The following is a 16,801-nucleotide window of genomic DNA, read 5'->3' on the forward strand; positions in this document are numbered from 1 at the left end:
CCAGCAAGGGATTGGGGGGGCAGCCACCCCTGGAGACCAAACAGGTTCCCCAGCAGGTATCTGATCCTCCACCCCCCCCTCTTGTCTCCCTAATCTGGCCTTCAAAACCTGCCCCATAGTGTCTCCCAGCCTCTTCACAGCCTGCCCAGGCATGTCACACCAGGCAGGGTTCCAGGTTGCTTGGCTCCAGCCCACTCAGGAGGAAGTCACAAAAGCACCTGCTGCCACCCCGGGCTCCATTTCCCCAAACCAAGGACCACATCCCCACCCCAGACAGGTGAGCATCTCTGGCACACCTGTGCACTGGGTGCAAATGGATGTGAGTCAGGGAGGTTTTGCTGCGTTGCCCAAGGCTGGCAGGACAGCCCTGCCAAGGAGCAGGGGGTCGTCCCCCCCTTGCTGGAAAAATGCAGGGTGTGAGCTAAGCTACCTGGGTTGCTCTGGGGCAGCTTCTCCTCCCCTCCCCAGTATTAAATTCACCTGTTGTTGTTGTTTTTAAAACCAGCTTTGCCATCTTTTTAAACCTAATTCTGCCTGGCAAAATAATGCCAGCTTTTGAAGTCTTTCTCTCGGTGCCAAGCTCCTGAACCTGGTAGACCGTGTGGCCTTTTTGCAGATTGTTGAATTCGCACAAATGTGGACAGATTTTGGGCATTTCAACATAGTTTTGTCCCATCAGAGAACTGGGCTCTTTTGGGGGAGGGAAGAATGAGGATCAGGGATGGGTCTGAAGGAAGACGGGGGGGGGGGAGCAAGAAAGGGGTGAAATCGAACTGGAGAGATTGATCCTTTTTTTTGTCTGGAATCCTGAGGATCCAGGTAGCTTGTATTTTTTTTAGGGGAATATTATAACCCTAAGCTTGGAATTCAACCCTAACTCAGGAATTGAACTGAATCAACTTCTTTCCAAATGGATTCCTGTAACTTAGTTAAACGTTTTGCCTTCATTGGTCAAGAAGGGGCAGTTGGACACAACACACACACACACACACACTGGACAAATCTCTCTGGTTGCAACTCATTTTGGGTTATATTTTCATTTTTATCCTGGCCACAAGGAATTTCTTTGCCTTTTGGACAGACAAGCCACTGAGCAAGAAAAACATCATTTAAAGCCAGCAGCTATATAGATGTTCTACTATTTTTTTTAAAAAAAAAAACTTTCAACTCTAAATATTTGGCTGTTTCAAAAAAAAAAGAAAGGCAGGAAGAAAAAAAGAGAGGGGGAAAAACCCAAAATGGGGCAGGAGCTGATGATAACAGCCCCGCTTTATTTATCGCAGGATCCTTTGGATGGAGATAATTAAAACGTTGGCCATCTCTTTGGAGGAATTAATCATCCCCAAAGCCACAGCCACCCTTTTGGGGAACCAGAAATAGCCAGAGTCATCAGCGGGGCGAAAGGGGAGGCAGGGGGCTGGTGGTTTGCTGGAGCTCATAGATAATCTTCCTTCATTTCTGGAAGGTGGCGTGTTTGAAGATTAGCAGGCATTAGCCCTCTTAAATTAATAACTCAGAAGCAAAAGGGGAGGGGGGTGTCCATTGATCCGTCTGCAGGCAGAACAGCTACCCACCCTCCCTCCGTTGTTCAAACCCACAATCTTCAAACCATGATGGCTTGAACCTGCTTGTTCTGTGGGTGTCAATCTGGTTTACATCCTTCCTGAACCTCTGGGTTGCTTTGACCATGATGCCCAGAGACTGCCCTCCCCAAATGAGTCAGGTTTGCACTCTGGGCTGAGCTGCAAACCATGGTTAGAGGTTGGGATCTTTGCTGCCTGCCAGGGCTCTTACGGTCTCACGAACCTAGCCAACTCCTCGCAGCCGAGCATCTGTTGTTGATATCTGGTGGGGTTCAAATCAGGTCTCAGCTGCTGCTGTTGCTACTGCTGTTAATACTAAGCAAGAGCCAAACGCATTGACTTGTTTCCTCGGAACCTTGAGGACTAGCAACTCCGCCTTGGGTTAAATCTGCGTGGAAATCCGCAAAGATGGAAGCCTGCCGCATTCAGCACTGTAGGAAGGCTTCAGAAGAATTGCACGGAAAGGGTTTAGGGAAGGAACAATGTCCCCAGACACACGTTATGGTGTGGCTGCAGACAATCACCCCGCCTCTGAATGCAATTCTTCAGAGTTCCTTCTGCTGCCGAAGGAGGCACTTTCCTTCCCCTTGTGTGTGTGTGTGTCAGAACAATAGCGGCTCTTCCTGCACACCCAGCAACACAGCAACCCACACCCTTTTGTCCTTCTCCCCATCCATCACGGTCATAAATAGAGGCAGCGACAGTTAACAGGGCTGCCAGGGTCTGGGGTGGGGGCTGGCCCTGCAGAGGGGGCACCTGGCAGGCCTCATGGCCTCCTTCCCAGGTGTGGCACCCTCATCTGTTCTAAACAAAGATTAGGATCTATTTTTAGGGTGGAGCAAAAGTAATCCACTTTATCGCCTCGGAATCAGGAAATCTGAACAAAGTCAGGGGTGTCCAAGCGTGGCAATTTTAAGACCTGTGGACTTCAACTCCCAGAATTCCCCAGCCAGCCACACATGGAATTCTGGGAGTTGAAGTGGCCAAGGTTGGACACCCCTGAACTAAGTGGGTAAATCTTGCTTGGCTCCCCCAAGACAAGTTAACTCAACTTTTGCTCTGTTTAGTAAAGAAGCACCAGGTTTTTTTTCGCTGCACACAAGACCCAGAATTAGGGCAGTGCATTATTTTTACCTTTCTTGGTGGGATCCACAAGCACACAAGCGTGCACACACACACACACACACACACACACACAAGCCATCAAGGCAACCAGCTGGAAAAACATCCAGTCCCCAACAGAATTTCCTCTTCCAGCTGCTGGTGTGGAAAAGAGGCAGATGAATGCAATGGCAACGGGGGGGGGGGGAGAAAAGGGGCAGGGAAGCCCCCTCCTCTAAAAGCAGATTTTTACCAGAATGATGTCCAGCCGAGGCGATGCACAACAGCGCAGTTGTGCAGGAAAAGGCATTGTAAAACTGGAAATGGAACCGCCAAGCTCTTCCTGTGCTTGCTGGTCATTATTATTTTTTCAATGGCCGTTTCATATTTATTTATTTTTGCTCTGGATGTGGGGAAAGTCACCGAGCAAAGGGGAAACGCTGCCATTTTCCTTCCCGGTGGATAAAGCCAAGTTGGGCTTTGCTGTACAGCTTCCCATTTAAGGAAGGGCTGCTGGGGGTCTGGTCAAGCCGTGCCAGCCCTCCAGGAAAACTGGGGCGACGTGAAGCAAAATGGAGGTTGCTTCTCTCCCTGGAGGAAATCTCTTTGAACAATGGAAGCAGCAAAGACCAAAGACCCAGAAGTTCCTGCCGCTCTGAGTTCAAGAAAGGGATGTATATTTCTGGTAGACTGCTCCTGAGGGTGGAGGCTCCATTCTCCTTTCCTTGGCTGCCCATCCCCCAAGAAGGAAGGAAGAAAAAGGAGAAGGAAAGAAGGAAGGAAGGAAGGAAGGAAGGAAGGAAGGAAGGAAGGAAGGAAGGAAGGAAGGAAGAAGAAAAGAAGAAAAAAGAAGGAAATAAATTAAGAAAAGTTCTGGAAAAATAATAATTTCTCTCAGCTGGAGCCTAATAGCTGATATGCCCTCCCCAGTCTGCCGTTTCCTAGCTTGAAAGCCTTGTCTTTCCAATTTTGCAGCTTTCCACCATTTATTCTGCCCCCGGATGGCACAGAATCTCGCTCCCTGTTTTATTAAAGTCCCCAAAGCAATAATTTCTCATAAGACTTTGCCTGATTAATTCATGTCCGCCGCCTGTTTCTTCCTCTCTCTTCAGCCACCCCCCCCCCAATCTCAATTTCTCATTTTCAGAATTTGGTTCTCCCGGGGGCGCTGGGAGGGAAAAATAATATGAAGGGAAAGGAATTTATTAAAGTGCAAAGTGGTGAGATACTTAAAAGGCTTAACTTTTCGGCTCTCCCTTCTTCCAGCCCAGAGAAGATTTTGGGGGGGACAGAAGGACAGCTGTGCCAGAGGTGGCAAGTTAAGAATAGCAACTGGTGATGCCAAAACACGCAAGGGGGAGACGTGCCCACCTGGAGATCTTCATAATACGCCCCCGTTAACCACCTGGCAAGGCTGAAGTGTGGAGGCAGGCAAGGATGTGCCCCAGCTGGAAGGACGTATTAAACCAGGGGCACACATTGGCACACGTGGCAGGTGCCAGGAGCATGGAATTGGAAGAGGGGGGGCTCGGAACCAAACCCCCCAATTTAGTGATTACTCCATCCTGAGCCCCTGGCTTCACCTGGGCAGGCAGAGGTCTCATGGCAATGCAACCAAGAGGACTAGAAACTTGAATCTTCCAAAACAGAATCAGGAGGGGAATAAACAAAAAAGGCAGAGCTGGGGAGGGGGGGTTGTCATTGTTCTTAATTGATGGCGTTTTTCATCCCTTTGGTCAAATTCAGCTCAGGATCTTTGGTGGAAGAAAAACAGATTTTTCCAAAGGGTAGTGAACACCGCCCTCCGGTGGCTAGAAATGGGATGGCCCCGTTGTCCCTTTTGCTCCACAATTGCAGGCAGATCTAGCTATGGATCCAGGTTGGTTCTGTAAATTTGGAGCTGTTTGCATTTTCTCAGCAACTTTGCAAGGTGGGGAGAGTTGAGAGTAAGGGCACAAGCTCCCCCTGCCACCCCAGGCAGGTGACCAGGTCTGATTCCAAGGCTCAGAAGCGCTGAAGCATTAAAAGTGGGCCTGGTGGGGGGGTTTCTGCCCTGAGAAGGGGGGCATCTCAGCTGTCAGTGGCTCCCCATCTCCATTTCTGCCTGGAAGAAAACTCCATCTTCAAAAGGAGCAGCTGGGGAGGCCCCCTTGTACAGTCTCACACCCATTTTCTCACTCCTTGCCACCTCCTTTAAAATGAAGAAATTGGCATCGCTAGTCCTCATGATTCTGCTGCTGATCCTGGGCTTCTTCGTAGCCAAAACAGGGAGTTTTCAGATTTCAGCCTTGGCTAAAGTTTCTGCTTTGCGTTACTCTGAATTATTTGGTCAGCCTCATTCGAAGAGGAGGAATAAATTAAATTCCCCTGCAATATTCTTAGGGGATTTCCCTCTGAAGGCTGTTGGTGCCTTTCTCACTTCAAGGGGGTTGGCAGATAAGGAACAGCCTCCTGTTAAAGTAGGAAATGGGTGTCCAGTTGGAGATTAGTTAATCAGTGTGTTTGTGTATGTGCAAATAACAGAAGCAAGTCAAATTTCTAGACCTTAGGAAGCTGCTCAGATCATCTCTCTCATTTTGTACAGGAACGTTGAAGGGTTCTGCTTTTGGGGCAGCCCTTAAAATGCCCCCACCGGAAACCGGAAGCAAACCCAATTATGAACTATGTGCATCGGTGTGTTTGTGCATCAATACTAAACATTTACTTTTAACAGCTGCTGATTGAAAAAAAGCGGATTTTTCTCCCCTGAGCCAGGCCCTTGGGGGGGGGGGTTCCTGCCTTCCAATAGTTAGACTGAAAAACAAGACTGAACTGTAATCATGATGGCGCAGACTCTCTTGCAAAATCCCCCCCTCTTTTCTCCTCATCCCTCACCCCCCCACTCACTTCCTTTTTGCCTGTTGTGGTTTCCTTCCACTCTTCCTCTTTTCAACTTCCGGCTTTAAAGTTTCAGGCCCGGCTGGGTAAGCAGAGCCTTCAAAGCCCAGCCTTGGCAGACAGGCCCATAAACAGGGATGGAAGAGCCTGTGTGCATAAGGGGTGTGTGTGTGTGTGTGTGTGTGTGTGTGTGTGTGTGTGTGTGTATGACCATCCTAATTTTGCCCTTGCTTCTTTCCCTGAGCACCTTGAGAAGGGATTGGCTTCCTCTGCAGAGTTATGTGGCCCCATTGTCTTTGTCTATTGAGAACTTTTCAGAGAAAAAAGGAGAAACTGGCAGGGGAGTGGTCAGAATTTGTGCTGTTGTGTTGCTTTTTGAGAAACCACACTGCTGACAAGGAAGCCTGAAGCACGCAAGTGTCTTGTCAGTTTCAGTCTCTTTGGAAGCAAGTCAGATCCAATTGCTTTGGGACAACCCTCCCCCCACCATCAGATTTAGGGTTAAAATTGGGGGGGGGGAAATTACTCAGTATTGGAAATTCAACTCAACAGTCACTCTGTCCTGGGGTCTTGCTTCCAGGTGATTTGGGGGTGCTCAGTTGTAAAGAAAACCTTGAAGAGCCCAGTTGAAGGGAAAAGCATCTCCAGCCTCGTGTGGCTCATGTGAGTGAGCCAAGCTGCACAAGGCCACAATCAGTGTTTCAAAGTGAAGAGGGCACCTATGTTCCCTGCAAGCAGGGATCTCTAGCTATGCTCACAAACTTTGTCTCCTCCTCCTCCTCCTCCCTGCCTTGAGCGCCATCAGCCCCACTCATAAACTCCCTGCAAGCAGAGATCCTGTCCAGATGACCTCACAGGCACAACTGGCCAGCCGAAAGTGCCTGGCATCCAGCTAACCCAGGCATCCCCCTGGGGTCACGTGTTGAGATCCCCAGGGCGGTTTTCAAAAGCTCCCCCACTTTCCAGGTAGGAGGGAGGGGGCTCCTCCAGGCCTCCAGGAAAGGGCCGGGCGCCAAAGGCCACCTGGATGGACCCCGGCCAGCCAGGAGAACAGGCGCGGACACGTGTCTGCCCAGAGAGTGAGCAGAGGCCTCAGACGAGACCTTCTGGGGAAGAAAGCGGCCGCGGGGGTGCGGGCACCCGGGTGACGCGGCGCGCCAACTATGTGGACCGTCCAGTTTTCCCGTCTGGCCCCCGGCGGGAGCTTCGCCGGCGTCTCTCGGCTGCCTAGCTCCGGGGGTGCGCCGACTGTGGCTCCGGCGGGTCAGCTGATGGGGCGGGCTCGCCGCGGGAGGAAGTCTTGGTGGGAGCCGAGCGGGGGGACCTTCCCGCGGCTCTTCTCCCGCCCTCGGGGTGCAAAGCCGGCTGGGGCGGCTCGGGTGCGCCAGCAGAAGCGCGGGGCTCCGGTGAGTGCGCGCCGCGCGCTTTGGGGTGGCCGGGGAGGTTTCTGGGGGCAGGGGATGGAGCCTCGTCCTTTCCTTTGGGGAGGGGGTGGCTTCGATGCCCCCCTCGTCCCCCCCGTGTTGCAACCGGCTCCCGGTCTGAGTCGCCGGGCTGGCGAAAGAAAAACCGGGGAGGTTGCCGCTTGCCAGAAAGTTGGGTTTTTGTGCGCCAGGAGACGCGCGCTCTTCATTCAAGGCGGAAGGCGGCTTGGAGAGGCTCAGGCGTGTCTCTGGGCATACGCAAAGCGTGCTTCTTCCTTCCCCCTCCCTGAGCACCCCCCTCCAGACGTCCCAGGGCGAGGCACCCCTTTCCGGGATTCTTGCACTCCTGTTCCCCCGAGGACGCATCTTTAAGGAGACAGCGGCGTGCCAGGCGCGCGTGAGAAACGGGCTTCGGTTTCGGCCCCGGGGCGGCACGTGCCGAGCTCCGCCGCCTCCAGCGTCTTGGTTCCGCAACTGGGGGGGCTCGGGGTGGGGCAGCTGCTTTGAAAGCCAAGAGGCTCGCGCCGGATGCCCCTTAGCAGGCGCCCACTCCGGTTCCCTCCCTCCGTTCTGGCCTGCCTCTTCTTCAGCTCTTGGACCGGGCTGCCTGCAAGCCACTGATCCCGTCTTTGGGGGCATAGCCCTCTGCAGATGTTCAGAGGCACCCTTTTCCTCTCTCTCCTCCAAGCCTTCCAGGAGATTCCACCTGTAGTCCTCAGCATCTCTGGGAGAGCAAGGGGGAAGAAAATGAGGACCAGACTTGGTGGCATCGCTGTTCAGCCCCCCCCCCCCAGTTTTACTCCCCCATCTCTGGCTGGGTCTGCGTTTTCCTGACTTTTTCAGCCCTTTAAGGGCCAATGCATCTCCCTTCTTGGAGATCCGAAAAAGGCCACAGGATGCAGCTACAAGCAGGAAGCCCCCAGGGCACCTGGAGCAGCAGGGAAAACAAGTGGCCAGGAGGACAAAAGGGGGGGGGGGAAATGGGTTTTTTTTTTGTTTTGTTTTTAAAGCAGGCAGGCTCATCAAAGCCACTCCTGGCAAAGGGCAAGGGGCAAATCCTGCATTGGGTACCCAAGGCTCCTGTCTCTTCTCCACTATTTCTACCAGGGCCCACTCAGAATGGGCCAGCTGTGGTGACACACAGGTCTCTTCCCCGGGCAGGCGAAAAGGAACAAAGAGGCAAGGGGAGGGAGAGGCCGGAAGGGGAACTGCTTGGTACACAGAGGAAGCAAAGCAGCAGAATGGGCAAAAAATATACTTTAAAACCGAGCCTTACTTAATGTGGCATCCATTTCAGGCACTTCCTCGATGTCAAAAAACCAGATTTGAGGCAGCAGACAAAACTGATTTATTTATATATATATATATAATAGTCCTGTTTCCTGCTGCAAAACAGATGAGGTTGCGAGGGTTCTTCAACTTTTTGGACGGGGTTGGAAACGTCCCCTTGGCTCAAGGGGGTCCCCTGGGCAGCCACCTGCTCAGAGCCGGGGGTCTCCCACCCTCGTGTCCCCACCTCCTCACCCTCCTTCTCCCCCTCCCCTGCAGCAGCGATGGAGGCCTTCAACTCGCGCAAACTGGCCCTGCAGGTGGAAAAGAAGCTGCTCAGCCACATGGCCACCAAGTCCACCGTCACCATGTTCATCGACGAGACCAGCGGGGCGGTGCTGGATGACCTCTACCGCATCTCCAAGGAGCACACGCAGGACCGGGCGGCCTCCCAGAAGGTGATCAAGAACCTGGTGAAGGTGGCGGTCAAGGTCTCCATCCTCTTCCGCAATGGCCGCTTCAACCAGGCCGAGCTGGCCGTGGCCGAGGACTTCAAGCGCAAGCTGCGCCAGGGCGCCATGACGGCCGTCAGCTTCCACCAGGTGGCCTTCACCTTTGAGCGGGCCGTGCTGGTGCAGCTGCTGGGGGAGTGCCGGGACCTGCTGCTCCGACTGGTGGAGAAGCACCTGACCCCCAAGTCCCACGGCCGCATCCGCCACGTCTTCGACCACTTCGCCAACACCGAACTGCTGGGCCAGCTCTACAGCCCCGGGAGCCCCTTTGAGCCCCACTTGGAGAGGGTCTGCCAAGGGCTGAACCAGCTCATGGACCAAGGGAAGCTGTGACTCCCTCCGGGGGGGGAGGGGGGTGATCTCTGGGTCAGCCGGTGGAACTCACAGCCACTTCAGGCTTCCGCCAGTTCCGTGCCTGGGACTTCATACCGGGGACATTTTAAAGGAGGGGGTTTCAAATTCCTGGAAGACCCCCCCCCTCTGAGCTAGCTTTTGTGGTCTAAGGACTCAGCAGGTTGTCTTTGCAATGGATCGATGAGGACTAGAAGCTTAGAATGGAAGCTTGGCTCCCTCAGCTGGATGAAAAGGTCAAAGGATGTAGTTTTTTTTTCACGTCTTGAATGGGGGGGGGGATTGTGATCAGTGGGGAGAGAGGGGAAAGTGAAAAATCCTTTTCTTCCTTTTTGCTTTTTCCAGCAAGCAATGCTTGGAAAGTGCCGGTTCTGGCATCTGCTGAGCAGAAACTCAGAACCAGACCTGCTTTGTGCCCTCAAGGGACCCCCGTTTCCCTTTGGCCGGAACTCTCTGGAAAGGTGGGGGGGGAGTGCTTTTCTGAGCCTCTGGATATTATCCAAATGGATTCCTAGCTTGGCTTTCAGGGTGGGAGGAACTCAGAAGAGCCCCCCCCGACACACACCTCCCATCTCCTTCCTACCTCTGTCTTTAGAATTTTTGTCTCAGGGAACGCAAAATCTGAAAATACACTTATTTTGGTTTTTCAAGGGCTGTGCTTCTGGTTTTTTTTCCTCTTGGGGAAAAAAAAGGCCCCTGCCTCAAGCCAGGGACTCATCAGGAGAGGCAACAGGCACCCTCAGCCAGGAAAGCCGTTCTCTGGAGACGCCACTGCAGGAGTGTCAGGCAGGTAACCGGATCCCGCTCAGATCAACCTGAGCTGACCGAGGGAATCACTCAAGAGATGTGGCTGGGAGACTCCTGGGGACGCTGAAGGGGGAGGGGGATTCCTGGGGCTGCTGGCGACCCCCAGGACATTTTTTTGGGGGGGAGCCCTGCTTGAAAACATTCAGACAACTGAGCACGGCAGCAGACCCAAGTCGCAAAACCTGTTTAATCAGAGAATAGGGGCCACAGAAGACGGAGTGTGGGTGGGGGGGAGGGAAGGGCTGCTCAGTAGCCTCCCCTCTGGCCCATACTCCACAGCTCTTCCAGGAATCTTCCCTCTGGGGTCCTCGGGATGGGCCCAAACCCAGCTTGGGAGGGCAGACGGAGGAGGCGCAGGTGTGGGGCTCTTCCCCCCAAGGTGGAGCTACTGGGCAAAGAAGCACTTGAGGCAATAATACCGGGGAGGGGGCAATAAATACCTGGAAGAGGGAGAGAGGCAGGGATGGGGGGGGGGCTGAAATGAAGCAAGGGATCCACTCAGGTGTCCATCGTCCTGGCCGACTGGCAGGGGGTGTCCAAGGAAAGCAGAACTGGAGCCAGAGCTGGCGAGGAGGGATCCGCTGCTCCAGGGGTCCATTCGGGCAGCATCCGTTCCTCCCCGTAGCACGGCGGGGGTCCGGGTGATGCCGGCGGCCTCGGGGGGGGGGGGGCCTCAGAGCTTGAAGATTTCGTCCTCCTGGTCCAGCAGAGCGTCGGCACGGGCGATCCTGGTGAGAGGCACGGGGCCAAGGACCACCCGCTGCTGGCTCCGGGGCGAAGACTCACCCTGGTAGGAGCCGGAGGTGGAAGGCGTGGGGCTCACTCCCGCTGCCTCCCCCAAAATCCTGCAGGGGGGGAAGAGAGAGAGAGAGAGAAGAATGGCACCAGGTGCCAGTGGGGGCCGGGGAAGACCAGGAGCGCCATCCTGGCTTCTGGGGGAGGGGAAACTGAGGCACTTCAAGAAAACACCTTTAGCTGAGTGGGTGAACTGAGTGGCACAGATTGCGAACCTCCAGAGCGAGAGGCACTCTACTGCCAAGCCACCTACTTGGTTGCCCGACTGTCCATAGTAATAGCTCTGCTTGGTGCCGCCTATATTTATTTTCTCTTGGTTGTTTTAATAGTTTTTAACTATTGACTATCTCAAGTCACTTCTTGAGCTGGGCGGCTGTAGAAATTAAACCAAATGTCTAAAATAAAAATTCAACTGCGGTCGGAGGGAAACACAGGAAGCTGCTACATTTCCCCATTAGTGATTTTAAGAGTCCTTGTCTGCAACGCTGCTCTTGTTAGGACATGTGTGTCTTTTGCAAGAATGTAAAAACACACAAATGGGCTGGAGGGAAGGTGTTCAGAGCAAGGGCGCCCCCTGGTGGCCCACATAGAGGCCTGAACAATGAGCCAGGTTTAATAAAAGGTGAGCCTCACAAACACCTCCCTGAAACATTAATATCCTGCTGGCCTGGAATTACCTGGTGGTGCCTCATCCATGCCTGGCTCAGGCCTTCCCTCCTTACCCGTTTTTTAGGTAGCGAACATAATAAAAAGCTGCGGTCAGCCTTTCCTCTCCCAAGCAGACACGTCCACACTTCTGCTTCCAGAGAAGGATTCAAATTATTCATTCCCCAATGCAGCTTGGCTCACTTGCGCCGAGTTACCTAAAATAGTGCTCCATGCAAGCAGCCCGGACCTGCACTGCCTGCATGTAGACACACACACACACACACATAGACCCCATTTCCCTTCTCCCTGCAAATCCCCCCCACTCACTCACCCACTCTCCCCTTCGCGCAGCTTCTTGACCGCCGCTTGCTTCGATCGGCGGATCTCGGAATCCAGTTTGAAGAGGAAATCGGCAGCCGAGAGGTCGTGTTTGGGGACCGATCCCCCCGAAGAGCCGTTCTTCCGGGGCTGCTTCTGCTTCTTGGTTGATTCGGATGGGAGGGCCTCCCCTGCCTTCTCTTCCTCCTCCTCCTCCTCTTCCTCAAAGTTCAGTCCGTTGGACAAAGCTTTGGGCTTGGTCGGCACCGGGATCAAGAGATTCTTTTTGAGGAAGATGGAGTCATTGGTGTACAGCCGGTTGGCCCGCTTGATCTGCTCCGTCTGGAAAAGGAATGGAGAAGGCTGCAAGTCCTCATGGGTCAAAAAATACGCCCTGAGCAGACACAGCATTCCTCGGCCCTCTCTGCCAAATTTTAAGTCGGGGACCTTCGGATTGTAAAGCCCAAGTCCCCTGGCTGATTTTAGGGGCAACATTTTGGAGAGAATCTGCACGGGCAGTCCCTGACCTTGTGGTGCTGGGCCACATGCTGTGGCTTATGGGACTTGTGGCTATAAAAAACCTCCACTTCCCTGCAGATTTGGGGATCTGGTTTAGAAGAGGAGCTACCCAGCTTGGGAGGGCTTAAAAGGGAGATGGGATAAAGGGCACCCGCAATAACGGAGCTTCCACAGGGAGAGGCAGTCTATCTCAGAACCAGGAGGAACTGTCTCCTTCGGATCCATTTAACACTGAGCGTCGGCCCCTTTTCCCACTCTGTGCATGCTCAGAGGTTGCCTTTGCAGCCCAGCCCGGGGAGGGGGCATGCAGCCGTCCCCCCCGCTCACCGTCACCCCGTACATGACGGCCAGGCCCTGCAGGGTATCCCCGGGACGCAGCTGGTGCTCCATCCGCCGTTCGCGCACCGGGGAGCTGACCAGGCTGCCGTAGGAGCGCGTCCGAGTCCCTCGCAGCAGCCCGGCGGCGCCCGGAGACCCCTGCCCGGAGGGGGAGGCCATCCCGCCGCCCGCTGCTGGCTCCGAAGCCGGAGGGAAGCTGCTGCCCCGTCGCCCGCCCGGGCATCTCAGCAGGCGCCCCTCGGCAGGGGGGTCCGGGGCTTCCGCGCGGCGGGCAGAAGGGTCCCCCGCGGCCCCATGGCGACCCCCGCCCCGCTTCTTCTTCTTCTTCCTCGCCCGCGCCCGAGATCGCGGCTGCGGCGCTCCGGCAGGCAGTTGAGCAGAAGCCCCGGCTGGCCCCGCCCTCCCGGCCAGCTGATCGCCCGCAAAGGCTGCCGGGAGTTGTGGTCCTGGCACCCCCCTGCCCCCAGCCTCTCCTCCCTCCGCCTCAAATAAGTTTCAATCTTTTCAATATTCCTCGGGAGTCGATCCTGGCTGCTTTCCCATGGAAGTGCCTGCCCCCTCCCGGCCTTCCCCCTGAGTTTGGGGTGCAGAGGAGCCCCAGAGGGCAGACTACATGGCCCATGCTACCCCTCCCGCAAAGGAGCATGGGGGCTGTAGTCGTGGAAGGAAAGGCTCCTCTTTTTTTTCCTCTAAGGACTCATCTATCCGAATTTAGGAGCGCTTTCTCATTGCAATGGGAGAGGAAAGGATAATAATTAAGGATAATAATTTAATAATCCTTTATTATTAAGGATCATTTTGCAAGATTTCTAGGCTCTGTTTTCGCAGCAGCCAAAGCAAACAGAAATTCCCGCGCGGCCTGCTGGGAAATGGAGTCCTTCGCTTGCAAGTCGAGAAAGGCGGATTGGAGCTCCCCCTGCCGGTCTGCCAGGAATCGTGCCCTGATTGGCGGAGCGGGGAAGGACTCGGACAGCCCGCGGCCTGCTGGGAAATGTAGTCGGGGTTCGGAAGTCCCTGCGGGAAGAGAGCCCGTTCCTCTCCCAGGCGGGGGGCAGCGGCGGGGTGAGCATGTCCTTCAAGCGGGAGGGCGACGACCCCAGCCAGCTCCAGGTGCTCCAGGTGAGGAGGGGGTCCTCGGCTGGTGGCCCCCCGTCCTTTGCTCGCAGCTCTCTGCACGTGCTCTTCAATGCCCGGGCGGTGCCGGAGCATGTGCAGAGTGCAGACCTATAGCCAGAAGATGGGGATTGTAGTCCAGCACTCAGGAAGGCCACTATTCGGGGGGGGGGCGACTAGGTTAAGAGAAGGAGGGCTCGCCCTCTTCCTTTCACCCCCTCCCTCCCTCCCCGGAGCAGGACTACAGCCACCGGCTCTCCCTCGCTGGGTTGTTGTAAAGATGCCCAGGAATCTTTACTTTCTGGGGTCTCTCTCTCCCGTGATTCCCCAAGCACGCCTCCCCTGTTTCCGCCTTCTTTGCCCCCTGTGCAGAAACGGAGGGTGGCCGAGCTTCTGGCCAGTTACATCCCCGAGGACGAAGCCTTGCTGCTGCGCGATGGCAGGTGAGGGCTGCCTGGCTGGGCTATGATCTGGCTGGGCTAAGCCTGATCTGTGCGCAAGGTATGGGGTGTGTGTGTGTGTGTGTGTGTGTGTGTGTGTGTGTGTGTGTGTGTATGCAAAGACTGTCCCCACAGCCAGGCCCCACTTTGCTCCCTGCCTTTTCTAGGTATTCCTGCACCATCTGCTTCCAAAGGCCAGTTTTTGACACTCTGGACATGCTCACAGTTCATCGTTCTGGAAAGAAACACTTAGCCAGTAAGTCTGCCAGGATCCTCCAGGGCTCGGGACTTCAGCTAATTTCGGTATCACACTCAGCACCGGGGTAATGACTTAACCCTTGGTCTGAACTTGGTGGGGCTCTCTGCCAAGTCCGTTAGCACGCCTTTACAAACCGCAGAGAGCTTAGTCCCATTTTACAGACGGGGAAGACTGAGGCCCTGAGATTCTGCTTCCCCCAGATGGCTTATAAGACCGGCTGCCGAGCCCTTGTTTGACCCTCTCCATTCACAGGTTTGCAGAAGTTTTACGGGAAGAAGCGTTCTCTCGAGAACGAGATTCAGAAGCGTCAGCAGCAGGCGTACCTGGAGGCAGAAGAAAGCGGCACCCAGGTAGTTCTGAGCTGCGTTCTGATCCTGGCCAGACAGCCCCGCTGCTCTTTCCCTCATCTCTTCAAAAAAAAAAAAAAAAAAAGCCCTTATTCTGAAATAAATGCATTAGAATCACTGCTGAGAACTTGGCACGTTAAAAACCCGCCAGATTCTGGCTTTGCTTTTTAGGTAGCTCAAGGACCGGCCCCTTTGCTAGCCCAAACGAGGAGGATCACCCAGAATGCCTTGCTGAAAACCGTGCCCTACAGCAGCTGCTGCCGCCCCAAAAGGTAAGAGTCAAGACCCACATCTGGAGAAGGCCGACTGCTGTTTCTCTGCTTACCAGGAAGGTCGGTTGATATTAAAGGCTGGATCTCTGTGGTTTCTGATCTGGCGCAGGAATCAGGTCGGTGCCAGCACTTCGGGGGTGAATGCCGGCTCCGGAGCAGCCGAGACCACCGGGATGCCCAAACCCTCAAGTTCTGATTTGGTGGACGAAGAACGGCAGTTTGAAAAGGAAGCCAGCCCCGCTGTCCATTCGTCCGGCTGCAGACTCTCAACAGCAGGTCAGAAGCCGTTTCGAGAACTTGCGACAGTAACCCCAGGCAAAAAATGCGCAGAGATGGGCGGTCTGCCTCGCAGGGAACGTAAACTCTAAGAGGCAACCGAGCTGGGAAAGGATCAGAGTTAGCCAGGAAAAGGGAACGTGGGACATGAACCTAGTTTAGGTCCAAGAAGCAACATTTGTGCATGAAACTTGGCTTAACCATGGCTTATTGCTTTACAGCCATCCAGAGTCGTTGGATACGAGAAGGGCAGCAAATAAATTTCATAATAAACAAACAAACCCCGGTTGGTTGCCTCTGCACAACCATTGCCATCCACAGTGGTGTCACCCACAAACAAAGTCTTAAAGTCATTTTTATGGCTGTTCTTTCTCGCAGAGACTCGAGAGAGGAAGTTTGTCCGTCAAGGAAAGGGGCGCATCACACGGAAATCGTCCGAGCCCAATGATCCGGAGAAGCAGCGTGCCTTAGAGCACTTCCTGAGGCTGAAAAGGTAACTCCAGGGAAGATTCTGCGAGGATTCGGGGCTATTCTGGGCTTTCCTACCTCAGCGCAATTTCCTTCCTGTCTTGCAGTTCGGGGTGGATTCAGGATGGGTCGGGCAAGTGGGTCAAAGACGAGAACGTGGAGTTTGATTCGGACGAGGAGGAGCCCCCGATGCTGCCCGCGCCCTGATGGCGGATGGAAAACCCCCCCCCCACCGGCCGTGCCTTGGAAGTGTGCAAGGGACACCCGGAAATCAGGAATTAACTATCAGAAAATGCATGAGACACTTTGGGCCCGGCCATTGTGACCTTTGTGCATTTAAGGCATCGTTTTCCCACCTTTTGGCTTTTAGTAGTGCGGTTTTATTCACTTTTATTTCTCTGTGGTTGCAGTTTGCATTTTGTTTCCATTGGTGCATTTCTGACAACGCATTCTTTAAGTTCGTTGGGAGGTTTCCAAGCAGTCTCTGAGCAAGGCAGCGGCTGGAGAGAAAAGCCATTAAGACATCTTTAAAGTAAATTAAAAATAGAATTTAGGGGAACTGCTGCTCTTCAGCTGGATGGATAAACAGCTGGGATTGGCCTCGGGAGCTCGGCTGCTGCTTCTATTTACGTTGTGCGCTGCATTCAGAACCACCAAGACAGGGATCGGATTTTCTATTTTGGAAACTAAAAAGGACCAAACTCCATGTAGATTGATTGTCCGAGAGAATTTAGATCTGAGAATTTGGAAACTTGGGGCCAGGTTAATGTTGTTAAAACTCCCATTCGTTTTCCTACTCACAGTTTATAATCTGGTGCCTGAATGACCCTGTGGATAGAGCAATTTGAAAAGCAACTTCTTTGTGATCTTCTTTACTTACTGTAAAAGCTGTTCCTTGCATGCTCCCTGCAGGCAAGGATTTGCAGCGTCCTACGGGATTTCAGAGACCTGGGACCCCCCCCCTCCTCCTTCTCCCCCTCCCTCCTCCCCCTCCTCCTCCTCCAGGAACCATTCCAGGATCTTGTGCAACCCGACCCCGGGGTTCTCCCATTTCGCCTGCCGCGTCTCAAGGACGGGGTGGGG

At 54.2% G+C, this 16,801-nt stretch overlaps 3 protein-coding genes across 5 annotated transcripts; 2 read left to right on the plus strand and 1 right to left on the minus strand.

The window, feature by feature from the left end:
• Nucleotides 1-6,359: 6,359 nt before the first annotated feature.
• On the plus strand, nucleotides 6,360-9,767 carry TNFAIP8L2 (TNF alpha induced protein 8 like 2). 2 transcript variants are annotated; one of them, XM_039363641.1, is made up of 2 exons: nucleotides 6,360-6,527; nucleotides 8,534-9,767. In XM_039363641.1, the coding sequence occupies exon 2, from the start codon at nucleotides 8,539-8,541 to the stop codon at nucleotides 9,097-9,099; it is 561 nt and encodes a 186-aa protein (XP_039219575.1). In that variant the 5' UTR covers nucleotides 6,360-6,527; nucleotides 8,534-8,538; the 3' UTR covers nucleotides 9,100-9,767. The 2 variants fall into 2 exon arrangements, with proteins under 2 accessions (XP_039219575.1, XP_039219574.1); XM_039363640.1 differs by lacking the exon at nucleotides 6,360-6,527 and adding an exon at nucleotides 6,811-6,967.
• Nucleotides 9,768-10,097: 330 nt separating this feature from the next.
• LYSMD1 (LysM domain containing 1) lies at nucleotides 10,098-13,094 on the minus strand. Of its 2 annotated transcripts, none has more exons than XM_039363638.1 (3): nucleotides 12,545-13,094; nucleotides 11,699-12,027; nucleotides 10,098-10,769 (listed from the first exon to the last, which is right to left on the minus strand). In XM_039363638.1, the coding sequence occupies exons 1-3, from the start codon at nucleotides 12,764-12,766 to the stop codon at nucleotides 10,598-10,600; spliced, it is 723 nt and encodes a 240-aa protein (XP_039219572.1). In that variant the 5' UTR covers nucleotides 12,767-13,094; the 3' UTR covers nucleotides 10,098-10,597. The 2 variants fall into 2 exon arrangements, with proteins under 2 accessions (XP_039219572.1, XP_039219573.1); XM_039363639.1 differs by having other exon boundaries at nucleotides 12,532-13,026.
• Nucleotides 13,095-13,267: 173 nt separating this feature from the next.
• SCNM1 (sodium channel modifier 1) lies at nucleotides 13,268-16,573 on the plus strand. Its single transcript, XM_039363637.1, has 8 exons — nucleotides 13,268-13,662; nucleotides 14,029-14,099; nucleotides 14,264-14,352; nucleotides 14,608-14,705; nucleotides 14,874-14,974; nucleotides 15,084-15,250; nucleotides 15,629-15,743; nucleotides 15,826-16,573. Exons 1-8 carry the CDS (start codon nucleotides 13,612-13,614, stop codon nucleotides 15,923-15,925), a joined length of 792 nt encoding a protein of 263 aa, XP_039219571.1. The 5' UTR covers nucleotides 13,268-13,611; the 3' UTR covers nucleotides 15,926-16,573.
• Nucleotides 16,574-16,801: the final 228 nt, after the last annotated feature.

This window comes from Crotalus tigris, unplaced genomic scaffold (genome assembly GCF_016545835.1).
Source record: "Crotalus tigris isolate CLP2741 ecotype Arizona unplaced genomic scaffold, ASM1654583v1 scf7180000019553.37968852642:3898890, whole genome shotgun sequence".
Taxonomy (NCBI): domain Eukaryota; kingdom Metazoa; phylum Chordata; class Lepidosauria; order Squamata; family Viperidae; genus Crotalus; species Crotalus tigris.

Excerpts from the sequence above, each read along its gene's own strand:
- TNFAIP8L2 (XM_039363641.1), top strand. The coding sequence starts at position 8,539 with ATGGAGGCCTTCAACTCGCGCAAACTGGCCCTGCAGGTGGAAAAGAAG.
- LYSMD1 (XM_039363638.1), bottom strand. The coding sequence starts at position 12,766 with ATGCCCGGGCGGGCGACGGGGCAGCAGCTTCCCTCCGGCTTCGGAGCC. Across the intron at positions 12,028-12,544 it reads CTGCAGGGCCTGGCCGTCAT|ACGGAGCAGATCAAGCGGGC; the intron begins GTACGGGGTGAC and ends TTCCTTTTCCAG. Across the intron at positions 10,770-11,698 it reads CTGCGCGAAGGGGAGAGTGG|GATTTTGGGGGAGGCAGCGG; the intron begins GTGAGTGAGTGG and ends CCCCCCCTGCAG.
- SCNM1 (XM_039363637.1), top strand. The coding sequence starts at position 13,612 with ATGTCCTTCAAGCGGGAGGGCGACGACCCCAGCCAGCTCCAGGTGCTC. Across the intron at positions 13,663-14,028 it reads GCCAGCTCCAGGTGCTCCAG|AAACGGAGGGTGGCCGAGCT; the intron begins GTGAGGAGGGGG and ends CCCCCTGTGCAG. Across the intron at positions 15,251-15,628 it reads CTGCAGACTCTCAACAGCAG|AGACTCGAGAGAGGAAGTTT; the intron begins GTCAGAAGCCGT and ends TCTTTCTCGCAG.